The sequence below is a fragment of the Chiloscyllium plagiosum genome, chromosome 7 (assembly GCF_004010195.1).
Source record: "Chiloscyllium plagiosum isolate BGI_BamShark_2017 chromosome 7, ASM401019v2, whole genome shotgun sequence".
In the NCBI taxonomy this organism is placed as follows: Eukaryota; Metazoa; Chordata; class Chondrichthyes; order Orectolobiformes; family Hemiscylliidae; genus Chiloscyllium; species Chiloscyllium plagiosum.
The window spans coordinates 5,470,375-5,496,294 of record NC_057716.1 but is presented as its reverse complement, the minus strand read 5'-3'; the positions used below and the strand labels follow the sequence as shown (position 1 = coordinate 5,496,294).

At 38.8% G+C, this 25,920-nt stretch overlaps 1 protein-coding gene across 5 annotated transcripts in view; it reads left to right on the top strand.

The window, feature by feature from the left end:
• hecw2a (HECT, C2 and WW domain containing E3 ubiquitin protein ligase 2a) overlaps positions 1-25,920 on the top strand; it is a 335,739-nt gene that overhangs the window by 248,047 nt on the left and 61,772 nt on the right. For all 5 annotated transcript variants that reach the window (XM_043692900.1, XM_043692901.1, XM_043692902.1 and 2 more), the window contains 6 exons: positions 331-427; positions 5,745-5,828; positions 13,301-13,410; positions 15,110-15,230; positions 16,285-16,398; positions 22,136-22,288. In XM_043692900.1, the coding sequence (XP_043548835.1) occupies positions 331-427; positions 5,745-5,828; positions 13,301-13,410; positions 15,110-15,230; positions 16,285-16,398; positions 22,136-22,288 (679 nt within the window). The remainder of the gene's footprint in view (positions 1-330; positions 428-5,744; positions 5,829-13,300; positions 13,411-15,109; positions 15,231-16,284; positions 16,399-22,135; positions 22,289-25,920) is intronic.

Here is a 25,920-nt window from a genome sequence, read left to right as displayed (position 1 = left end):
AGCATTTCCTTTGTGCAGCCTTGTTTTCCCTTCACAATGCAGATGTTCTCTCCAGCGAAAGCCAATTCTCCCTTTCACTGAGAAAACCATGTGTGGACAAGCAGAGAAAACTAAAGGGAGAGGGGGACGCCATTCGACATCACATACATCTTAATTTTGTTCACGTGCCTTCAGATAATATGATTCAATGAAGTTGTAATTTTACTTTTAAGCAAATCATATAGATCAATCTCTAATTGTTTGATCATTTCAACAGCCCCAATGTGTTGATTAGTTCAGCATTCTCTATTATCTAATCCCTGTCTTGATGAGATATTCTGTTGTTTTCAGCTTACAATGATAAAATTGTAGCATTTCTGCGTCAACCAAACATCTTTGAAATTCTTCAAGAGCGCCAGCCAGACCTTATCAGGAATCACTCACTCAGGTAATCCCATTGATTGTCGAAGTGGTGGTACTGGTTGTGTCATGCTGTATGTTTTTCTTCTGTACATTCTTCCCTGATAACTTAGACCTTGCATCTATACTGCAATATTTCATAGGAATTTTCCAGGACAAATTCTCAGTTATGTGGGACATTATGTTAAGGACATAGGAAAGACGGGGGATGAACACCATTTAACCCAGCACACCACCTCATGGAATCCACCCAACGCATTAAAGAAAAGGCTTTGCACACGGTCTGCTCCGAAAGGCTCAAGGGCAAAATGCAAGCACTTGTTACCTTATTACTATTATTAATGATATATTATACATCCTTGACAAGTCTGTCATAGTGGTATTGAATCATTTAGATTTAGATTTAGATTAGATTAGATTACAGTGTGGAAACAGGCCCTTCGGCCCAACAAGTCCACACCGACTCGCCGAAGCAAAACCCACCCATACCCCTACATTTACCCCTTACCTAACACTACAGGCAATTTAGTATGGCCAATTCACCTGACCCTGCACATCTTTGGATGGTGGGAGGAAACCGGAGCACCCGGAGGAAACCCACGCGGACACGGGGAGAACGTGCCTGCGTGGGTTTCCTCCGGGTGCTCCGGTTTCCTCCCACCATCATTTCAATTTATCCTTCATTTTGATTCCATTCTAACCAGAACCTCCAAATCCTTTAAAGAGGTGTTAATCAGCAAGTCTTTGACTGCCTTAATTGAAATTTTCTATGCGTAGCCATTATTTTTTCTGAATTTTTCGATATAAAAAATCTTGAGGGAAATCTTTCTGATCTTAAGTGATGTTTCATTCTGTTATTGTTATATTTCTTTGTCTAATTCTCTGTAATATGCTTGCAATATCATAATCATTCTCTTACATTTTAAAAATTGACTATATTTCCACTCAATCATCTCCTCTTAGAGGTTGGCTTATTTTGTATATTATATGTCATACTTAACCTCTGTGTAATAGCAGTATGACCTTTCTCAGATTTATTCTGCGATGCCCTTGAGATGCACCCTTAATTATAAATGACTTTAGATAACTTGTGATTAATTACTTTTTGTGTTATAGCATATTTTTTATTTCCATTTCAAATGCCCTTTTTATGTGGCAACATGATTTGGTGCCATCAGCAAATTGTGATATATTATGCAAAAGTATCTGTATTATTAACAGTGCTGATTGAAAGGACTTTGCCAAATCTGAATTCATTGCTTTAGACAAACAATTATAAGGCAGATAACAAATATAGTACTTGCGACTGTCTGTGTGGAGTTTGCATATTCTCCCCGTCTCTGCATGGGTTTCCTCTGGGTGCTCCAGTATCCTCCTACAATCCAAGGATGTGCAGTTTAAGTGGATTGGCCATGCTATGTTGCCCATGGTGTTCAGTGATGCGTAGCTTAGGTGCATTAGTTAAGGGTAAATATAGTGTAGGGGGAATGGGTCTGGGTGGATTACTCTCCGGAGGGTCAGTGTGGACTTGTTGGGCCAAAGGGCCTGTTTCTACACTGTAGGGTTTCTATGAATTCTATGAAAAAGAACTGGAGTGTTGGAGGCTGGGGGGTGACATTATTGAGGTTTATAAAATCATGAGGGACATAGATAAGGTAAATGACAAGGGTCTTTTCCCTGGGGTAGGGGAATCCAAAACTAGGAGGCATATTTTTAAGGTGAAAGGAGAAAGATCTAAAAGTACATGAGGTGAAACATTTTTACACTCAGACTGTTGCGTGTGTGGAATGAACTGCCAGACAAAGTGGGGGATGTAGGTACTGTTGCAATGTTTGAAAGATCTTTGGATAAGTTCATGAATAAGAAAGGTTTGGAGGGATATGGGCTAAGTGCGGGCAGGTGGGACAGGTTCCGTTTGGGAACATGGTTGGCTTGACTAGTTGGACCAAAGGGTCTGTTTCTTTGCTATATGACTCTGTGACACTAATTTTCACAGGCTGCTGGAAATGTGCTCATGTTGTTCAAATTTTACCTGCACTTTACATGGACAGGTAATGGGACACTGCAGCATCATTGTGATGTAAACAAAATATCCTTAATGTGTGAAAAATTTGATTGTGAAATTGTTAAGGAGGAATGCATCAAAAAAGAACAATAGATTGGAAAGTTTATGTATAGTGTGTGTGCAAGAGCAGCTTTGTATCTTTTCTTCTAAGGAACTTTACTCATAATGCATTCTTATCTGTTTTATTTGGAAGTGTCACAACGTGCAAATTACTGTGATCATTTGTGTTACTTCAGACATACACTCATGAATATAGCTGTGCCCCAATTAGAATTCACTGTACCTCAAAGGTTCTGCCAATCTCTATGTGCTGATTCTTGCACGTTCCCCATCCAGTCCACACCTAGCATTTAGATGAACTAAGTGGTTATAATGGTTTTGCAAATAAACAGACCCATGCATAGAAAAAAGAGGAGCAATATTTCTACTTAACAATTTAAAAGTAAAAATTAAGGATATTTTGTTTCAGTTAGTGATGTTCTGTAATTGTCTTGTTGATTCTAAGTGATTGTGAGCTAATTGTATTAAAACTGAAATGCACAGTAACAAAAAAAAAGTAAGGGCAGAAGTTATCAATTGAATGGTTTCCAGCTAACTTTGATTAGCAACATTGCTAGTTTACTTTTGAGGGAGGCATGTACCATTTGGCAATTTATGCCGTACTGAACTTCAATTGCTTTAGTCCACTGCTGGGAGTTACATATTTTGCACAGTGAGTCTATGAAATCCAGGCAGGACTGGACCTTATCTGAGCAACAGTTACTTTTCTTTGCACTCGGTTACACAGTGGAGATCATCCATTGTTTATCATCAGAGGCCATTATGCGTCAATGAAAATACTTCATAAAATGAAGCGACGGCAACTTGAAAGATTTTTGGATATCCACAAAGGATATTTGATTATGAAAATAGGAAGAGAATTGCTTAGTCTGTTTGTTGCAGTTCTACCTTGGTGGAAATAGTGTAGATTCTCACAAACAAGGAAGACTAATAATGAATAAGAACGATTGAATTTTTAAAAAGATGGATCATGTATTTGCAATAATGTGTAGATCAAATATTGGAAGTTTTGGAGTTTGCTGCATACATTGGTTTGGCTGAATAGCCTGTTTCTCCAGCATCTTTAGTGTGTAAAAGCTGCCGATCTAAAAACACCTTGACAGAAATTATGGTGAAAAGTGAGTATATGTAGTTTACATTTTGTCTTATTTTATCATATAAAGTTGGCCTTGCCATCTTGGATGTTTGTTTCATCATTTTCTGTCACATACGCTACAAATCTCACAACGAGATGGAGTATATCCTGTCACTTTAGTTGCAAATGTTACAGTCTCATCTCTCCATGATTTAAAATACGTATCTGGACCATCAATTCCACATCACACTTCTGAATGAAAGAGCAGTTTTTCTGTTCTGAAATATACTTTTCAAGGTTACCTGAGGTAGAGATGCAGATTGTGAATATGAAACCTTGCATTTGATCTCTTGTCCAGCATAATTTAATGCAATTGAAGAATAGAATCATAAATTGACTACAGCATGGATGAAGGCCATTTCTCCCATTATGTCAATGCTAACTCTATGGAAAAGCAACTAAGTTTGTCCCATTCCCTCTTTTTCCCATAACCCTGAAAATCTTTTCTCTTGGAATTGATTGTGCAGTTCTGTTTTCAAAGCCGTAATTAAGTCTATCTGGGTAGTGTGTTCCAGATTCCACCTGTTCACTTCATTAGAAAAGAAATTGCCTCATTTTGCCATTACTTCCTTTGTCAGTCACCCAAATTGGTTGCCTTTGGTTCTTGATCCCTTCAAAGCAGGAACAATTTCTGCCTACCTATACTGTCCAGATTGTTCGGATGGTGTTCAGTGAAGTAAGCTTACCATGTTACAAAAGCAGTAAATATGGATAATCAAATTTTAGTATTTATTATTTGATTGTTATACCCGAGATCTCTCATAGATTAAATACTAACATGAATTGGATGTGACCATCACCTGATCACAGCCTGAGGCAAGTCAAGGAGACCAATGTGGAATTAAAAACAATGTTTGCACTGAAATTACCCACTTATATAAAGATATTGAAACCAGGCAACTGAGTAGGACACCAAGACACTCAGATCTGAATCTCTTGTTTTAATTCACACTTGCGTGACAATTTAATCACTGGGAGATGAAAGGTTTGCCTGCCAGTTAGCCAGTCTGGAAAGACAGTGAGGTTGGACTCAGGAATATACACTGAATTATATTTCAATAGTTGCTTTTAAGCTGCAGAGCAGAGAGAATGTAAATTGATTTATTAGCAAGAATTGAATAGCTCTATTTCTCTCATCACATGGAAAGTTGCAGTCAGAGATAACAGAAATTGAATAAACAACCTTTTATCAAGAACTCCAAGATATTTATAAACTTTGTCACTGCTGATTCTGCCTCTCAATAACTAAACAACTGTGGTTCCACGTTAAAACGGTAACACTTCAAGGGTGAAAGACTTTTAAGCTGTGAAGCCTTTATTCTATCTCATAACAGACAGTCTCCCCTTTTAAACGTATTACTTGTGTTTGTGTGTAATTGATGTTGAGATTTTATCTTGCCTCAGTGTTAGTAGGAGACAAGATTCCCCTTTCTTTCTCTCAAGAAAACCTTGTAATTGGCTCATTTAAAAAATCTCATTAACTACAAATTTAATTGAAGTGTGATAGCTATGTGCTAAAAATGTAATTGACCAACTGAAAAAGGCTAAAAAAGAGGAAAACCAAAGTACTCCTCCTCATTTTGTCACAACAACCAGTATGATTCATTTTGTGAATTCTTTTTGAATTTTTCAGTGATTGTATTTTCACTAATTTAAGCAATTAAAAACTTAGAAAGTAAGTGGTTGAATCACACTAACTGTTAAAATGCTGAGTTACCCTAGTGCAAAAATACAGCAGAAAGGACAGCCAATTTTAATTCAGCACAGATTTGTCATCAGTACTATAAAATGTGTGATTGCATTGGTTGATTTTGCTACCTGAGGTTAGGTGCCAAAAATAAAACTGGCATTAGCGGAAGGAAGCAATGGAAAGCCCCTGTTGATAGGTTGCACACAAGAGACTGAAATAAGTAACTTGCGTGCCATTAGTGTGTTAAACCACCTTGATAAAACAATGATGACAGATCTAGGTGTGATCATCACAAAGTTTTGCCTTGTCTATTTTGGGCTTTTCAAAGTCTTCATGTTATATATTGGATTGTAGTTTTCAAAGAATAATATTGAATTAATTGAATACTTCCATAGGGAGAAGATCCAGTTTATCAGGAGCGAGGGAACTAGTGGATTGGGGCGCTTATCCAGTGATGCAGATCTTGTAATGCTATTAAGGTAAGTGCATCACGTGTGACTGCTGAATGTACTTTGTGAAAGAGATGTGATTCCTGATGAAGAGCTTATGCCCGAAATGTCGACTCTCCTGCTCCTCGGATGCTGCCTGACCTGCTGTGCTGTTCCAGCAGCATACATTGTGTCAACGCTTAACTGTCCCTCTCGGGCTTTGTATTGACTGGATTAAAACATGATTATTGAATAACATACATCATCTAACCAACTTTAAAGTTACAGTTTAATTGAGACTGGCATATTGAAAAGGGCTTTACAGATAGTTAGATTGTAAGCATGATCCCTTAGTCCCTGCTGGCTGAATTCCTGATCTGAGTTTCAAAACATGAACAAATGGTGAACTAAAATCCAATTGTTTTAAGTTAGATTTGAGGTAAAAAAGATACTCTGTCTCTCCTCAAACTTGGTTAGCCTGTGTCAGAGTAGATGTGAAAGCTATGTAACTGCTTACTTCAGTTTTGATAGAACACGACAAAGGGATGGCCTGAGAAAAGACAACCCACATTAAGTATGGCAGTGACTTTCAAAATGTGTACAATACATATTGACGGTTCAAACAGCTAATTATAAAATTAGATAGTGTTAATTTCATAATATCAAATCTCTGAGATTTCCCATTGGAAGCTTGAGGAATTTGAGATGATACATTCTGTAAAGTAGTTTAAAATTGTCCTTTTGTTTTGAGCTATAAATTACCTGTTGTATGCATTCGTATCTCCTGCTGCCAGCCTAACCATTAGAAAGGTTACATTCTACATTTATTACCAATGAATTTGACAGAACGGGCATTAGAGTAGGTGAGTGAAAGATTCTTTTATTGGAAGTGAGACAGGTTAAACAGTTATGCTTTTTTGCATTTTCAAATGCTCTGGATATTCTGGTTTTTCAGACCAGACGATGGAGTTGTCTGTGGTGCCACCAATACCTTCTAGGTATGTGTTCTCTAGGGGTCTGTGTGGTCAAGTCTGGTTCGTTGATGTCCTTTACACAAGAAAATGTGCTGCCTTTTACCTGGTCTAGATGTGAATCCAGCTCAACAGCATTGTGGTTCATTCTTAACTGTCCTCTGAAATGACCTAGCAAATCAACCAGTTCAAGGACAATTAAGGATGGCCAACAATGTCCAGATCCCAAGAGGGGATATAAATCCAATATTTCCTTTATTCCAATGTAGCTGACCTCTGGGATTCTGTTCATCATTGATATTCTACCATAAGTTGATGGAGAAAGTGAGGGCTGCAGATGCTGGAGACCAGAGCTGAAAATGTGTTGCTGGAAAAGTGCAGCAGGTCAGGCAGCATCCAGGGAACAGGAGAATCGACGTTTCGGGCATAAGCCATTCCTGAAGAAGGGCTTATGCCCGAAACGTCGATTCTCCTGTTCCTTGGATGCTGCCTGACCTGCTGCGCATTTCCAGCATAAGTTGATGGAGCCTGTGATGATGTTGTTCCTTTAACAAGGTCATGCTGTCCTTGGCTTTTTATTTTCAAAGAGGTCATAAAAGCAGTGATTCTGGGAAGTCTAAGATTGAAGGGTTGTAGGGCGAATTTGATTAAAGCTAGCAGATACTGCCTTAGAGAGAAGGCTTTTGAGTTAAGAAAACACACTTGTATAATGAAAGTGAAGTGGCCAGTTCTCTCGGCTCAGGTTTGGTTTGGTTTGGTTTTTAGCGGTCTGTCTGTTCACTGAAAGCAGGCAGTCAGTCAGCGAGGCTGCTGGTCCAAGAAACAGCTACTTGGAACAAGGAGTTCCATGCTGAATATCTCTGCCATATCTCTCTCTCCTGTAAGGCCCTGTGTTTGATTTTACTTTTTTTGCCAGGGGACATTTATCGGGATTGTTGCAGGAATTTGGAACAGCATAATTAAGTTAGGATAGTCTGTTGGGTTTTCGGATAGTTGAAGTTGTCCTATATTCCGTTCTCTTTTATTTGTGTTTCGTTCGGTAATATTGCAAATGAATTCCATTTTATATAAAACTAAGTAATTGGGTTAGCTCCATCACTCCTAGAATATCCGTGTTACACCTGCTTAAAACAGCTAGCAAAGTTAGAATCTGGGCTACTTTCTTGAAATATTTTGAGGGTGTCTGGTCCATAACAAGCACTATAAAATATTCTACCACCTTTGACTTCTTGTAGTTTAACAACTTTCACCTATTGAATGTGATTGAAATCAATGTGCAACTTTTTACTCAGGAGTGAGAATTCATGATTGTGAGGTACATATAGTTTTTCTACAATTTGATATTCCTTGTATTGGAGAGTTGCTTGTAACATACATTTAACATGAAGTGTAATGCCCCTGGATCTTGCAGTTGTACTCCTGTTGACTGTAGACAGTATTTTCTCAACCAAGGCTCAGTTTCTATCAATGCCATGGACAGTATGACCATATTAAACCTATGACCATATTAATCTTTAATATCAACATATGATTTTCAGAAGAAGATCTGCAGCCAAAGTATACGCAATGGATGTCTGGGTTGGGTGACCCTGGTGTGTCATACCTAACAAGGTGTCAAGGAAGCTTCAAAGGGATAGACCTAAAAGGGAGCAATGCAACACTGAATTGTAATTCCCCATGAGTATATTAGACATACTGGCAAAAGAAGACAGCAGTCTGTGTGAGAGACATTTTTACATTTTCTCTTTTCAGAAATGTACAGGGACACAAGTTAGAAGTGAACTCTAACTTTGGTCTATGTCGGTTCGTGGCCTGACATCCCAGTGTGCACTAGTATGCTATGAAGGTCACAGCTTTGAGAGCAGCCATTAAAAACCCCTACACTGAAGGCAAAGAAAGGAAAAATATTCTGTCTTTATTCTGAGTGCTGCCTGGCAAAAGGAACCAGGACAAAGGAATTTCAATCACTCTGCAACGCCAAGATCACAAAATCAACTGTTCCCTTCCAATGTTGCCACTGGCAATAACATCCATTTTACTGAATGGATTGTTCAACTATTTGCTTTGCAGAAATGACACATAGACCAATTTGTCTTTATTTATTGAGAGGAGGCAATGGCCTAGTGGTATCATTGCTGGACTGTTAAGCCAGAGACACAGATAATGTTCTGGGGATCTGGGTTCAAATCCTGTCATGGCAGATGGTAGAATTTGAGTTCAATGAAACAAAATCTGTAAATTAATCTTGTTGCAAATAACACAGGGGAAACATGAATAAAGAAATGGTGCCAGTATATCCTTCCACACCAAGAGGTTAGCACATGTGACTATGGTATGTGCCCCGAGAACATGGAAATCTTTTGGAGAAAGTGAAGAGCTGGAATCATCATGTCTGATCTCTATATCGAGCACTCTCTGCTTCTAGTTTGCTTGTGGTGGATAGCACAATAGAAAGCTGTGTATTAATGAGGTGAGATCTGCAGTTCAAGGCTGATCACAAGCAATTATCCCCTTAATAGCCAACTCACCACTGCTTAGTAAGAATCTCACCTTGATGCCTGAAACTTAGTTAAAAGATGCATTGAATTGTTGCCCAAGACTAAGTTTTCCTAACAGCCTCTTTAATAATCTACACCACATTCTTCAAACATGTGAATGGTTGTCGAAATGTAATAAACTATGTTTTGTTTACTATGGGCAGAATCTTGTATGGGGCTATGGCGAGACATGTAGGAGTATTGTGCAGGAAGTCCAGCGGGGACTGTCTCTTTGTCATAGTTACATAAGATTCCATTTGTTCCTTTCGTAAGAGCCATTCCAGTGCAGTGACAGATCAGAAATCTGATCGGAGGGATTCAAACATGGACTTCCTGAAAATCGGTATAGATTTCGGAGCCAAACACACTTCAGCGAGAAAAGGGAATTTGGAGTTTGTTTGTTAATTTGCAAGTACAGCAAGTGATTAGGAAGGCACATGAGATGTTGTGTTTATTACAAGTGGAGCATAAAATAAAAGCAGGGGAAATACTATTGCAGCTAAGCAGGGCTTTGGTAAAATGACATGTAGAGTGATGTATACAGTTATGGTCTCCTTATTTGGACAAGAATAAAATTGCATGAGGAGCTTTTCAAAGAATGTTCACTCAATTCATTTCTGCGATGAAGAGCTTATGTTTTGAAGAATGTTTGAACAAGTTAGAATTTCCATTGGAATGCAGAAGAATGAGAGATGATCTTATTGAAATATGTACAATCCTGAGGGGTCCTAGCAGGGTGCATGCTGAGAGAAGGTTGCCCCTTGTTGGAGACGAAAATTGGGCAACATAGTTTAAGAATAAAAGGTTTCATTTTTGAGGCAGTGATGAATAGAAGCTCTTTTCTCTCAGAGTATCATTAGTCTGTGGAATTCTCTTCCCCAGTAAATAGTGGAGGCTGGGTTATTGAATTTAATCAAAGTTGAGTTAGATTGATTTTGTTGTCAAGAGAGTCAAAGATTATGGGAGGCAGACAGAGGGATTGAGACCACGATCAGCCATGATCTTACTGAATGGGGAAGCGCTCAAACAGCTAAATGGATTACTCCTTCTCCTAACTCCCTAGTTACTATTTGATGGGATATTCATTTGCAACGTCACTGGGGTCAAGGTCGGAGTTTTGAGGACAGGAGTAATTTTGGCAGATTTAAAGCAGAAAAGAGTCGATGTTAGAAATGCATATCCCTTTAAGAGTGAACTAGGCCAGCTTCAGAGTTAGAGAGTAGGTGATATTGATTTGACTTTGTATTGAAGAAGAATAGGTGCTAGAAGTCCTAAAAGTCATAAAGGTAGATAAATCTCCAGGACCTGATCATGTGTATCCCAGGACATTGTGGGAAGCTGGGAAGAACCTGCGGGGCCCAAGTCGAGATTTTTGTATCATCGATAGCCACAGATGAGGTGCCAGAAGACTGAGGGCAGCTAATATTGTGCCATTATTTAAGAAAGACTGTAAGGAAAAGCCAGGGAACTTTAGATTAGTGAGCCAGTGTTGGAGGGTATTCTGAGAGACAGAATCCACATGCATTTGGAAAGGCAAGGACTGATTAGGGATAGTCAGCATGGCTTTGGTCATGGGAAATTGTGTCTCACAAACTTGATTTAGTTTTTTTGAAGAGGTGACCAAGGAGGTGATGAAGGCACAGCAATGGACGTTGTCTGCGTGGACTTTAGCAAGACCTTTGACAAGGTTCTGCCTGGTAGAATTGTTAGTAAGTTTAGATTACATGAGTCTCGGAGAGCTAACCAATTGTTTACAAAATTGGCTTGAAGGTAGGAGATGGAGGGTGGTTGTTCGGACTGGTGGCCTGTAGCACTCAACAAGGATTGATGTTGGGTCCACTGTTATTTGTCATTTATATAAGTGATTTGGATGAAATGTAGGAGATATGGTTAGTACGTTCACGGATGACACCAAAATCGATGGTATAATGCACAGTGAAGAAGGTTATCCAAAAACACAATGGGATCTTGATCAGTGGGCTGAGGAATGGCAGATGGAATTTAGATAAATGTGAGGTGTTGCATTTTGGCAAGACAAACTAGGTCAGTACTTACACAATTAACTGTAGGGCCCTGGGGAGTGTTGTCAAACAGAGAAACCTAGGGGTACAGGTACATTGTTCCTTGAAAGTGGAGTCACAGGTAGACAGAAGAAGGTATTAGTCAGAGCATTGAGCATAGGAGTTAAGGCATCATGTTATAGCTGTACAAGACAGTTGTAAGGCCATATTTAAAGTACTATGTACAATTCTGGTCACCCTGCTGTAGGAAGGATATTATTAAACAGGAACGAGTGCAAGAAAGATTTACAAGAAGACTGGGGGGGTTTGAGTTATAAGGAGAGCTTGGATCGGCTGGGACTTTTTCCCTGGAGCATAAGAAGCTTATAAAATTATGGGGGTCATAGATAAGATGAATAGCTAAGATCTAAGGTAGGGGAGTCCAAAACTAAAGGGATAGGTTTAAGGTGAGAGGAGAAAGATTTAAAATTTTTTCATGCAGACAGTGGTGCATATAGGCAACAAGCTGCTAGAGGAAGTAGTAGAGAGGAACACAATTATGACATTGAGAACATATTTGGACAGGTACATAGATAGGAAATGTTTAGAAGGATATGAGGCACATTCAGGCAAATGGGACCAGTTCAGTTCAGGAAACCTGGTTGGCATGGACGAGTTGGGCAGGAGGGTCTATTTCCGTGCTATATGACTCTATGTCTCTAAAAGGCAAAATCCAAAATATTGCAAGACTTCTTTTGTGCAGCAGCACAGCTTATTTATTTTTAACCAGAAGTTGGACAGCTATTTAATAAGGCAAGAGATGTTTGTGCATTTGGAATGTTTCACAGGTATGCACCTCCCATTTAAAGTTCCAGCAAACTACATTCAGTGTTGAACACCATTATTGATGAGGAAAGTGAACATAATTGCATATTTTCTAATCAGTGCTTTGAATTCTGAAAATTCTGCCAATTAAACAAATGTTATTTTCCCTTTACAACTAAAAAAATGAAACAAGTAACTCTTCTTACATCCCATTTGGATCAGTATGTCTTGAGCAATGTGATTGATAAATAATATCTCACACAGACCATGATTTGTACTTTGGTTTTGTTCATTTATAGTACACAGTAGCAAATCCTAATTACATAAATTAATAGTTAATTTTCATTTTAGTATGTTTTATTTCTGTTATTATAGCTGATAGCTTTGCACAGAAAGGCAAATTGTATTTGATTTGATTTGATTTATTGCCAGGTGTACCTAAGTACAGTGAAAAGCTTTGTTTGTGAGCAGTTCAAGCAGGTTGTAGTAAGCAAGGATATACAGATTATAGAGTGCTTAGACAGAGTGAGGCACAGGAGATATGTGAAGCAAGATTAACATTAACAGGTCAACATGATTTGATGTTAGAGAGTCTATTCACCAGTGTAATAATGTTAAGAAATTAAACAAATGTTTCATTTGCCTTGCTATTCTCTTAGACATGAGAGTTGTGTTTCAGTAAAAAAGCGTTATATATCTCGCATGCCAATTATACCTTTTCTAACGAGTCAATAATTTTTTTAATTATGTGAAAAATTGGAAGAATATTATTTTCTATAGCACCTTTCATAACCTTAGTTTGTCACCGCCAGTTAACTTTTCTTGTAGAATTGTAGCCACTTACATAATGAGGCAAATGATCTGTGCATAGCAAGTTCCAAAAATAGCAATGATAGACATGACCAGATAATAAGTTGTTGATGGTACTGATTGAGGAATAAGTTTGACCTAGGATATCAAACAATCACCTCTTGCCTCCTCTGAATTTGAGACTTACTTATTACCTGATTCCAAATTAATATGAACTATCATATTAAGCTTAAAATAGAAATGTAGTGATGCATGACAACAGTAAACTGAAAATTTAACTTTGTGAGAAAGGATGATACTAATGTAAACAGTATAAATAATGTAAGAGAAGTTGACATTTTAAAAATAATTATTTATGTTTTGGTTTCTATCATGGGCAGTTTGTTTGAAGATGAGATTATGTCCTATGTGCCACCACACGCCTTACTTCATCCTACTTATTGCCAATCTCCACGTGGTTCCCCTGTGTCATCACCTCAGAACTCCCCAGGTAAATGACAAATCATCTGACCATGTAATGATTAGAATGAGAAACTGTAATAGAATGTAAAAGCAAGAACAATATTTCCATGTTGGTATTTTGTAATAGCACTGATAATCTTTTAATAATACCTCACCCATGCTTATTAACTTGCTTATTTGTGTTTAAGCCATAACTGTTACATAGATTCTAAAGAAATAAACTGTAAAAATTCAAAGGGAAAAACAATCAAATAAAAGAGGAGAGATATGAGGGATTTGGAGGGAAGAATTCCAAGAGATGGTAAAAATTGCAATCCAAGGAATTAAGCAATAAGAAATCTTAATTAGTCATGAGTCATTGAGCTCTATATATTAATTACCTGTGCTCATGACATTAACACTGATACTTTTCTGAAGTTAATTAAATAGGAGAATGAATGGAATCTAGTGATATTGCAAACTACTTGAAGAGGATTAGAAGATTAACTAAAATGTGAAATCTGTCCTCATAATGTTATTTCTGTGTGTTATGAATAAAATGAGGGTCTCCCACTTGTCAGCTACACATGAATAGGTTTACATTGTTAATTAAAGATTGGCTTTGATCCACTGCAGTGTTTGAAACTTGAAGTGAAAGTAAGTTGAGTTTTAAGACTGTGCTTTTCTACAAAATGCTTTTAGGTAGGCCTATTAGGGTTGCTATTTCCATTTATATTTTATTTTGAACCTTTCTCACCTGGGAAGTACAGTTTGATTGTGCTGCCTAGGTTTTGGTTTTTGTTAATGTGTGAACAAACATAAATTTTATCTTCAAATACGATATTTAAACAGTGGTTGTGGAATCAATTCTAGGCACACTGGGAAATAAGATTAAAATTAATCAAAGCCATTTAATCAGATTTTCTTCACTGATCTAAGGCCTGCCCTCTGTATATTTCTTGTCACAAACACAATTTATAGATGAATCGAGTCATCTGTGTCTTGCTCAGTTGTTAGGTTAGAAGAGATTAAATTCCTTCTTTGTTATGGAACATTCTCTTGTATTCTTATTGAGAACCAATGATACATTAGAAAAATCACAAGTATATTAGAAGATGTTGGAAATGTGCGTAATTTTTCTCTATCTGACAGTGAGGTGACATGGTGGCTCAGTGGTTAGCACTGCTGCCTCACAGCGCCAGGGACCTGGGTTCAATTCTAGCCTTGGGCGACTGTCTGTGTGGAGTTTGCACATTCTCCCCATGTCTGTGTGGATTTGCTCTGGTTTCCTCCCACAGTCCAAAGATGTGCAGGTCCAAAGATGTGCATGCTGAATTGCCCATAGTGTTAGGTGCATTGGTCTGGGTGAGTTGCTCTTCAGAGGGTCGGTGTGGACTGGTTGGGCCGAAAGGCCTGTTTCCACACTGTGGGGAATCTAATCTAATCAAAAATCACAAATATATTAGAAGATGTTGGAAATGTATGTAATTTTTCTCTCTCTGACAGTGAAAGGTAGGTTGATATTTTGAGCTGGAATCTTGACAAGAAGCCAATTTAAGTGAATTAGATGTGATCCTCTAGGGTGTTACAACTTTGTAGAAAATGCAATGGGAAGTGCTTTCCTTATATTTGTTATTAAACTTGCTGCTGCACATTAATAATGGTTCCACATATTATGATAAAATCAATTTTGTTTGCTTGAGGAGAAAGAGTTCCCTTTGCCAAATTATAAATATTGCTGTTTGCAGGAACCCAACGTGCCAATGCTCGAGCTCCAGCGCCATATAAGAGGGACTTTGAAGCTAAACTCAGAAACTTCTACAGGAAATTGGAAACAAAAGGTTACGGACAGGGACCAGGAAAGTTAAAGTGAGTCATTAATGGGGAATGCTGAGAAATGATTGTATTAACATTTGTATTTTTAGGACTATTCAGAAATGTATGTAATTTAACAGAAGTTTTTTTCTGTACTCACAAGATGTAGCTGTCACTGATGTCTCCAGTGCACCATTGTTCTTGCTGACGCACACAGGCTCCTGGTCACAACACGTTGAATTTAAAATTCTCATCATTGTTTAGCGATCCTTTCCTGGTCTTGCCCAGTCTGATCTCTGTGATCTCCTCAGGGTACAAACTTGTGAGAAGTCTGCATTTTTCTTATGTGTGCCTCAGTGTAATTACTCCACCACTGGTGTTTATGCCTTCTGATGCTTACATCCTAAGCTATGGAATGCCCTCTTTACAACACTCCACCATTTAGAAAATGTTTTCCTTTTTTAAGATGCCTCTTAAAATCTATCTCATTGACCAAGCTTTTGTTCATCTGACCCAGTGTCTCCTTAGTTAACTTGATGTTGTCCTTTGTTTTATATGCATTTGTGAAGTGTCTTGGGATGTTTCACTATGTTAATGCTGCTATATGAATATAAGTAGTTGTCATATTATGCTTGAAGGAAACAGACATTTCAGCCAATAAATTTCGACAGTGCTTAACATAAAACACTCCTATGTTAAATTGGGGATGTGGGCATTCTGATGCCTTGTGTAACCTTCACTTATTGACGATACTGTCCTGAGAGGTGGTTAGGTGATTTGCTCCCATGATTTCACCCTCATATTAGATTGAAGGTTGCCTGGAAGTATAGTGTAAGGTATCCTTCATTCAGTATTTTTCTCCGAACCTCTGTCTTGTAAACAACTGGGTTCAAGTAATTGCGAAGCGGAGAATAGAAATGAACATTGTTGAATGCTACAGTAATGAATCTGTGACCTGTTCTTTGCTGCAACACTCCTAGCTCTGGAACATTACGCTGCCATAGGATATATGCCATCCTTACTTGAAATTTAGATATATATGGTTTGTGCTGGTTTTGCTCTTACTCAAAAACAAACTGATTTATTTTGATAATTCTGTGCAATTCAGGTTGATCATCAGAAGAGATCACTTGCTTGAAGATGCGTTCAATCAGATTATGGGCTGTTCTAGGAAAGATCTCCAAAGAAATAAGCTTTATGTTACGTTTGTTGGGGAGGAAGGGTGAGTACACGAATAAATCAATAATGTGTTTATATGCTGGGAATTTATGCAGAGTCAGTACTCTGGCTGCAATATAGAGGTTAGCTATGTCTATTTGGCTGGGTCACACAGCAGTAGCGTTTAAAAAATATTCTTTCACAGAACCTGGGTATTGCTTGCTGGGCCAGCATTTATTGTCCATCCATAATTGCCCTTGAGAAGGTGGTGGTAAGCAGTCATTGTCAACTGCTGCACTCCATGTGTAGCAGATATGCCCACCATGCTATTAAGAAGAGAGTTCTTGAATTTTGACCCATTGACTGTGAAAGGCCAGTGATATATATTTCCAAGTTAGGATGGTATCTGGCTTGGAGAGGAACTTGCAGGTGGTTATATTCCACGTTTTTGCTGCCCTTGCCCTTTTTGAAGTTGCACCATTAATCAGCAAAACCTCTGTCCCCATTAAGGGGGGAGGTCCCAATTCTGAGAGTTGCTGGCTAATTAAATGAGCAGTAACTTTCTAGTCCCAGCAACACCACTGAGAATGGAGGCCTCTGCCAGAACTAGTCGAACACCAAAAGTAGAGTCATCGTGCACTTGGCTTGGTCCTGGCCATAATAAAGCTTGAGGTTTACCAGGGCTAGGCTAGCAGGCTCCCACAAAGATGATGGGGGAAAGCTTGCCATTGCGTTTGGGAACTTTCAGCTTGGCAGATAGTAGGCGCAGAAAAAGCACAGCAGGTCAGGCAGCATCCAAGGAGCAGGAGAATCGACGTTTCGGGCATAAGCCCTTCTTCAGGGGCTTATGCCCGAAACGTCGATTCTCCTGCTCCTTGGATGCTGCCTGACCTGCTGCGCTTTTCCAGCAACACATTTTTCAGCTCTGATCTCTAGCATCTGCAGTCCTTACTTTCTCCTAGGTAGTAGGCGCAGCATCATTTGGCACCCAAATTTACACCTACTTCTGGGGGATGTTGAAGAAGGTATAAAAGTCCAGCCAAACAATCCCAAGTATGTTAATTGTTGTAGAAATAAAATTGATTGTGAATAAAAACTTCTTAACCAGTTCTACCTATCATATGTATTTTTACATAACAGCAATCAAGTACTCTCATAACAAAATTTCCTCTACCCAGCACTAATAAAATGACACTACCTTGTGGTAATATGCAAATTGATGCTGGTTTCAAAACAATAAGCAAGAACAAATTAGTGCTCCCTTGCAGTCCTACACAATGGAAAATCTTAGATTGACAAAGTACAGTATGTGAGGTTTATTTTACCCTGAGACTTAGTTTACTTGCCTGATTCGTTCATTAAAAACTCAATAATTTTCTTTTCTTACTCAACTATACTTGTTTGGTACCTTTACTATTTTCTGTTTTAATATTTCTCATGTCTGATTCATATTGCATTTATTGATTTTCCTTATATTCATTCTGGGTAAAGCTGTTTTTCACCTTGCTCTAAATGTTCTTATCCTTTGTCTTAAGCTCATCTATTAATCACACTTGTTTTAGATTGAACTGATTTATTTTCTGATCACTGTCCCTAGTGGTAGGTTGTCCACTTGCTCCACTTCAAGACCATGTTAATTGGTGCTTCCTTCCTTGTTGGAGTAGCACCATATTGATAAGGAAACTATACTGAACACACTACAAACCTGTCTTGACATACTAATTATTTCTCTCTGAGACCATTTTGAGACTAAATAATACTGTATATGCATCTCTTAAAACTACCTACAAATTCATGCTCAATTTCCTTTTCACTGTTCTATGACAAAGTTCCAAGTTGGTTGAAGATTAAAGAAATATTCTCATCTCATTGGACTGATGTAAACTGGTTACCTCAAACTAAACATCCAAGATCTAATTGGATCTGTACACATTCCTAGTTCATTAATAATTGTTATTTTGTTATTGTGTTTTGTTATTTTTTAAATGGGCATACCTACATTTTTTTAATAGAATGCAATAACTTCATCAATTGTATTTGCATTGAAAGTTAATTAAAAATGAAAACACTTGAGCAAAACCTGTATTGCTGTAGATTGTATGGAAAAGAGACTTGCTTTTCTTACAGTGTAAGCACCCTTAGTCATTAATATGCAGATTATAGAATCCCTACAGTGCAGATAGAGACCATTCAGCCCACCAAGTCTGCACCAACCCTCTGAAGATCACCTCACCCTATCCCCGTAGTTAACCCACCTAGCCTGTACACTATGGGGCAATTTAACATGGCCAATCCGCCTGACCTGCACACCTTTGGACTGTGGGAGGAAACCAGAGCACCCAGAGGAAACCCACGTGGGCATGGGGAGAATGTACAAACTCCACACAGACAGTTACCCAAGGCTGGAATCGAACCTGCGTTCGTGACACTGTGAGGCAGCAATGCTAACCACTGAGCCACCATGCTGCTAAACACAAGGAATGGGGCTCCTCCTTTGTAAACCATATGAATCTCAAACCAGTTGATTTTGAAGACATGTTTGGAAGTGCACAACCATTTGATCTATTTGATCATCTGCACGTCATGCATAAGAACAAAGAACTGTCGCTTCCAGGTGGGAATGGTCACAAACCACTGAGGTGAAAGAGGGGAAATCAGAGGAAATGACTTTGGTGAAAATATCCATGCTTACTGAAGCCTAAAATAAAAGCATAAAACATTGGAGCAGCACATCAACCATTTTTAAAAAAAATGGAGAATATTCTGCGTAGATTTGTAACTGTTTGAGAGTGAATAGCAAGACTGTCTCTTCCTACCAAATTGGTATTAGATTCCAAAATATCTCGAGTGGCTTTAATTCAATGGATGTCAAATTGAGCAGTTAATAGTTCTATGCGACCATAGTACAAGTCATTCTGAAGAAAACAAGTAAATATTTCTTTTCTTTACCACCAAGGTAAAGTTGATATCTATGTTTCTAGGGTGGAGTACTTGCTTTGGACCTATGGATTGAAAAACTCAAATGAACTGCATTAAGAAACACACGAAGTGACATTACACATGCATTGATTGTGGGTTCTACTGTTGAATAAATTATGTATTTAACTGCTGTCTGGTATTTAAATTTAGCTTTAATTTCCACAAATTGTAGTGTGTAAGATACATTTTCCAATGGCTTGGATTTCTTCTGACAAAATACAATGAGGCTAATGGACTTGTCTTATATTATGGAGGAAATTCAACAGCAACTTCTAGAGTTTCCAAGTATGCAGTTAAACCTGGAAATTCATTAGTTGCTGCATGGGTTACTCTATTCCAATACAGGCTATGTTGTACCAAGACTGATGCACTCAGCATTGAAATCCATGTAACAGAAAGAAGTTGTCCATTTATCCACTTGTAAACCATTAATCATGTCTGAAAAACGTTGTGCTGGCATAGTCAGGTAAAAGTGGGCTTTTAGTGGTATGATAAATTATACATAGTACCAAATGACCCTCTGGCTCAGATTTTACTAAGTCAGGATGACCTGGGAGCTTTATATGTGATGGGCAGGATTCCAGAATTTCTGCAGCATTCCCATCTCTGACAATTTTCACTAGCACCTAATAAGGGTATGTGCAATTAGTCCCCATGTGACATGCCCACCCTTGCTGGATCCCTTGTGAGGGTGGGCAGGCTAAAACCCCATCTCAAATTTAATGGAACTGGGTCCCTTTCGTAAGTGGGTGTGGTTCACAGGCTCTTAAAAGGGGCATGAACATTGGGGAATCTAGTTCTAAGTAGGGAAACAATGAACATGTCCCTTCATTATGGGTCGCACGGTGGCTCACAACACCAGGGACCTGGGTTCGATTCCAGCCTTGGGTGACTGTCTGAGTGGAGTTTACACATTCTCCCTGTGTCTGTGTGGGTTTCCTCTGGGTGCTCCGGTTTTCTCCCGCAATCCAAAGATGTGCAGGTCAGGTGCTAAATTGCCCATAGTGTCAGGGGTGAATTTGGGTAGGGGAATGGATCTGGTTGGGTTACTCTTCAGAGGGTTGGTGTGGATTCTTGGGTTGAAGGGCCTGTTTCCACACTGTAGGGAATCTAGTCTATTATTTCATTTACAGTCTTTGAAACACACACGCAAAAAAAGACTGTTCTTTCTGTTTCAGTCATTAAATTATAGTTTAAAGGTTGGATGTATTTTTACTACTGTACTTAAGATAATTGTAATAATACAAAGGGATCTAAATGTCCAGAGGGCTTTAAAATAGGTTGAAAAATCTTCCAGAAGCTGTTGGTTAGAAATTAGAAGCTCCCACCTGCTTGTGAAATCTGTCAATTAGTAAGCCATCTGGTACAGTTTAAAAGTCTTAGTTGTTTGTTTTTGCAATTTCAATAGGTTTCATTGTTTGTGAATTGCAAATTGATATTATTTCCGAAACCATGATGAATTCTTGACAGAGTTTCAAAAGTCTAGAGCCACTTGCTGTTAGCATTTTGATGTAGTTAATGAAAAGAATGTTTGTTTTTATTAGGGTGGACCTAAATTTTTTTTTTAAAAGAGTTTTTTTGTTACAGTTTGGAGTATTCGAATGAGATGAGAGCATTTTAGAAATCTGCTTATATTCATTATGTATTTCAAAGTCATCCTGAGCTCTGTCCATAGTGGCTACTATGTGATCGGCTATGGAAGATTCTGGGATAGCATGCTGGGGCATGGAGGGTATGAGTGGACAAAGAGGGATATCAAGGACCATGGAGAGGCCATAGGAGGGCCACAGACGGTAGGTGGATTATGAGGACCAGTGGACCCAACAGCCTTTAATACAACGAGTTAGAAGTCCCACAGAACCCAGCCAGATCTTCCAACTAGCCTGCGATGGCACTTACATGCTTCCATTGGCACCTTTAAACTGCCTCTGGATGTGTCAGGTCTGAGTCCATTCTGCCCACACTTCCTTGGTGTGGTAAAATAATGAAAAAAAGTCATTTTCACAGAGACAGGTCTGTCAAAGCAAACATTTTCCTGTCTTGATTTTCTAGTCTCTTCCAGGAAATTCCAGCCATTGGTGTCTCATTTTTTTCAGAAGTTAACTGTTTGTTTTGGTGACATTACACACCACATCCTCCGTACATGCTATGGCATGATGGATAATTAGAACAGAAGGAATTGAAAAGCAAATTACTGGCATTCTTCAGTCTGTTGTACAATATACGTGCTGTCCGTTTATAGATTGTCCAAAATTATTTTTGTTAGGAAGTACAGCAGTCAGTCAAATAAGAAGCTTTAAATGTAATTTTATTGGCATGTAACTTCTGATGGGTTAAAGGTTTTTGTTTTCAAGAACACAGTATGTCATTGGTATTAGATATAACTGAACATTTGCAGTAATACAATTCCTTTAATTCCTTCCACCCCTTTATTGACTGTTTATTATAAGTACATTTCCTCAGTAATTTTTCCTTCTTCTGTTTGGAACATTGTATTCATTTAGATCACCTCAGTTACCATTACATTGTTTTATCTTAAGTATTGTTGAATGATCAAAATTAAATTCAGTCCCGAAAGCCTTAGTATTCGAACGTGTGATTTAATTGTTGGGGCTAAAGGAGGTTCAGTGTTACATGTATTCTACCTTTTGGTTTATAATAAATGAATACCTTATTACAGAGTGATTGACAAGAAATAAGAAACTGCTGATTTACATTCCCAGTGATGAAAAACAAAGGAAAGCATCTGATGTTATGAAAGTAATTACTTCAAATGTTTGTGTCACTAAGTACGAAATGGTGAATTATATTTCTTCTTTTAGGTTGGATTATAGTGGCCCTTCTCGAGAGTTCTTTTTCCTGGTATCCAGAGAACTCTTCAATCCATATTATGGTTTGTTTGAATATTCTGCTAATGACACTTATACAGTGCAAATCAGCCCCATGTCTGCATTTGTAGACAATCATCATGAATGGTAAGCACTTTTATGACTATTTTCAGGATTTCTGATGAATTTTTCAAATTAAAAATGAACTCCAAAACATTTTCTTGGCATTATGTAAAAATGCAGAACCTAAGAGAAAGTTAGTGTATTTAATAACATTTTGGAGGCGTTAAATCCAGAGATATAAGGAAATAAAAATTAATTATTTTAAATGTTCAATGCATTTTAATCTGAAATACTCACTTGATCACCTCAGGGATGACCAGTGGTAATGGATTAAAAACTTTGAAATTGAACCTCATTGGTCATCTTTTCAAGATCTGGTAACTGGACTGCAGACTTGACTTGTCTGCAGACTGATTCCTGTAATTATAAAGTCATTCCCCTCTGTCTTGACATGCTGTTTCTTCATCCCCTGGTCTTCAGTATTGCAAAGGCTGCTGACGAGTTCAAATTCTCCACAAGCTCTATGAATTTTGCCACCTTGTTGTGTCATTGTTTCTGTTTCTGTCTTGGTAATTGCACTTATATTCAATTTTCCTCTCCAAAGTCACTCACCCTCGAGCTGCTGGAATTTATACTTGGAGTGATTGATTATGCAGTTGAGTTTAGACAAGAAATTTAAATGTTTGCACTTGAGATTCAGGTGGATTTTACAGCAAATTAGGACTGTCTCCAACCTGAACATAAAAGATACTTCACTTAATTAGAAAAGTAATAGCTATCCTCCTGAAATCTGAATCAACCAAGTTGGCAAAAACTCTTCCTGCTGTTTAGAGAGGCAATACCTTGAGCTCCCAAACTGACTTCAAAAAAGACAGCCCGCATTCCATACGCATTCTGGGCTGCTTTGACAAGGCTTGATTGTCTGTCCCCTCACTCGAACAGCACTAAATTCGGTTGTGGATGGTGCTGGTCTTGCAAGGCAACCTACAAAGATTGAGGATGGATCATGGACCCAGGTAAGTGCTATAAAGACGTAGAGTCATACAGCACGGAAACAGACCCTTTTGTCCACCTCGTCCATGCTGACCAAGTTTCCCAAATAATCTAGTCCTATTTGCTTGCATTTGGCCCATATCCCTGTAAACTTTTCCTATTCATGTCCCTGTCCAAACGTCTTTTAAATGTTGTAATTGTACCTGCATCTATCACTTCATCTGGCAATTCATTCCCCATTTGAACTACCCTTTGTATGAAAAAGTTGCCCCTTGGGCCCCTTCTTTATCCTCTTACCTTAAACCTATGCCCCGTAGTTTTGGACTCCCGTACCCTAGGGAAAAGTCCTTTGCTATTTACCTTATCTATGCACATTCCAGTGGGAAAGTGTTCAGAAACGTAGCGAGGGGATAGGTTTTGGAGGCCAGTGAGGAGACACACAGAGAAGCACCATTTTGGGGGTGCCCCTGATGCACATGTAGCAGTCACCTCTGCCCCAAATGATGTGCTCCTCTTTCCTATTTTTTAACCAATTGCATTAAAAAAACAACCTCCTTACTCTTGTTGCCTGCCAGTGCCCAGTGTATTTGGCAATACAGGTGGACTGAGGGCCCAAATGAACAGTAATTGGCCATTAAGAACAGTAATAGGCCTCAGAGAGGGTGGTCCAGTAGATGCCCCCTCCTACTGCTTGTGTAATGGGGACTGGGCCAGGGTTGTTTTGGGAAGGTCATGAGCTAGCCACTGTACCTCATGATAATAAAATGTCTGGTGGTGTGACACCATTCGATTCACCACAAGAAAGCAAACATTTACTTTTCCAAATGAACAATGTGATGGTTTGGCTGAATTCTGTTTTAATATAGTGATTTTTAAAGAGGAAATGAATGGACACATTTCAAAGGTTTAGGGTTTAACTAAATGCATTTCTTTTAGTGAAACAGCACAATACAATAATACAAGTAACCTCCTTTTTGAACAGTAAAATTCTTTGATTTTAGAGACATGAGGGTCAGAAATTAGATCTCCCTTTTGGTGTCAGTAGGCTGGATTTTCATTCCAGGGTCCTCATCTCAATGCTGGCCCAAATTCCGGGTTTAAGAGCCGGGGAAGGCTGGTGGCAGAGCCTGGAAACAATTAAATGGCTGCCTCCATGACCTCTGCAAGATTTAGAATGGCTGGCAGGTTCCCAAGGCTGGTGGGCCAACAAGAGGATCAGATGCAGGAGCTGCTGATGTAGTTTGTTGAAAGAGATGCCTCCCCAAATTGGAGTCACCACCAATGAAAGGGAAGACTCTTTACTTGTGAAAATGATCACATCTCTAATCTGTTTTTAAACCCTTTGTGTTTTTCCTGGCATTTGATTTTAGTCTAAGGGGCTTGGAACTGAGTGCAAACGAAACTTCATTACACATTGTCCAGTGAAGGAATTAATTTCCATGTCTCCTCTCAAGCAGTAACTGTCTCAATGTCCAGCAATAGAATGGATGGGTGGATGAGGAAACAGTGATATGGAACAGAGTGAATAATTCGAATCCCTACAGTGTGGAAACAGGTCCTTCAAGCCAACAAATCCTCATCAACCCTCTGAAGAGCATTCCACTCAAACTAATTCCCCGACATTTACCCATGACTCATGCACCTAACCTACACATCCCTGAACACTACGGGCAACTTAGCACGGCCAGTTCACCTAACCTGCACGTCTTTGGATTTTGGGAGGAAACCGGAGCACCCGGAGGAAACCCACACAGACACGGGGAGAACGTGCAAACTCCACACAGTCAGTCGCCTGAGGCAGGAATTGAACCCGGGTCTCTGGCGCTGTGAGGCAGCAGTGCTAACCACTGTGCCACCGTGCCGCCCACAAATGTCTTTGCACAGTCTCCTGTGCTGTTGCAGATCTTTCACATAGCCGTCAGCTTTGGTTTTGGAATCCACTTTTGTACAGGTCAAATATCCATTGCTTGTTTTATGCTAAATTGCTTTGATAAAGCAGCAGAAAATAATAAAAAGATAGATGGTGAAATCATCACCATATTCCTGATGCCAGATCTTTCCATGCAAACATCCCACCCTCAGCATGGTGGCACAGTGGTTAGCACTGCTGCCTCACAGCACCAGAGACCCGGTTCAATTCCCGCCTCAGGATTTAACTCAGCAAAAATGTTGCACTGCTCTAAAAGTGGATCCACATGTAACTGCAGCACTTGAAGAATAGAAAGATTACCTGTGGCCACTGGATGGCACCAGAATACTGCATGTTTGAAAGATTAATGCAGTGAAAGGATATATCAAGAGAGGTAGAAGTGCTATACTAACTATAGAATGGGGTCAGTGTTGCACTGTAATTTTCTATCATGTCTACAATGCCAGTCTGAAAATCAGCATTATTTGTTTTCCTTAAAATTCAGAAGCTAGGTTCTTTGAAACTTTAACACTAGTGAAGTTAAGATGTTTCTCCATCTTAAGCAACAAATTTGACCATTTCCCAGTTCACTGATGTCCTTTTCAGAGATTTTCCAATATGGATCCTCCTGATTGACAGCCATAGTATTCTACAACATCCGGCCCTAAAACAGTGATTGGCAGTAGCAAGCTGGTCATGTAGGAAGGCATAACTAACAGTTCCTCTCCCCTTATGCAGCTTCCAATATTAAGAAAGTTGACTATGAAGAAAACACAGTATTTTTTGTTCTGGAAAGAATAAAAATATTTTTGCA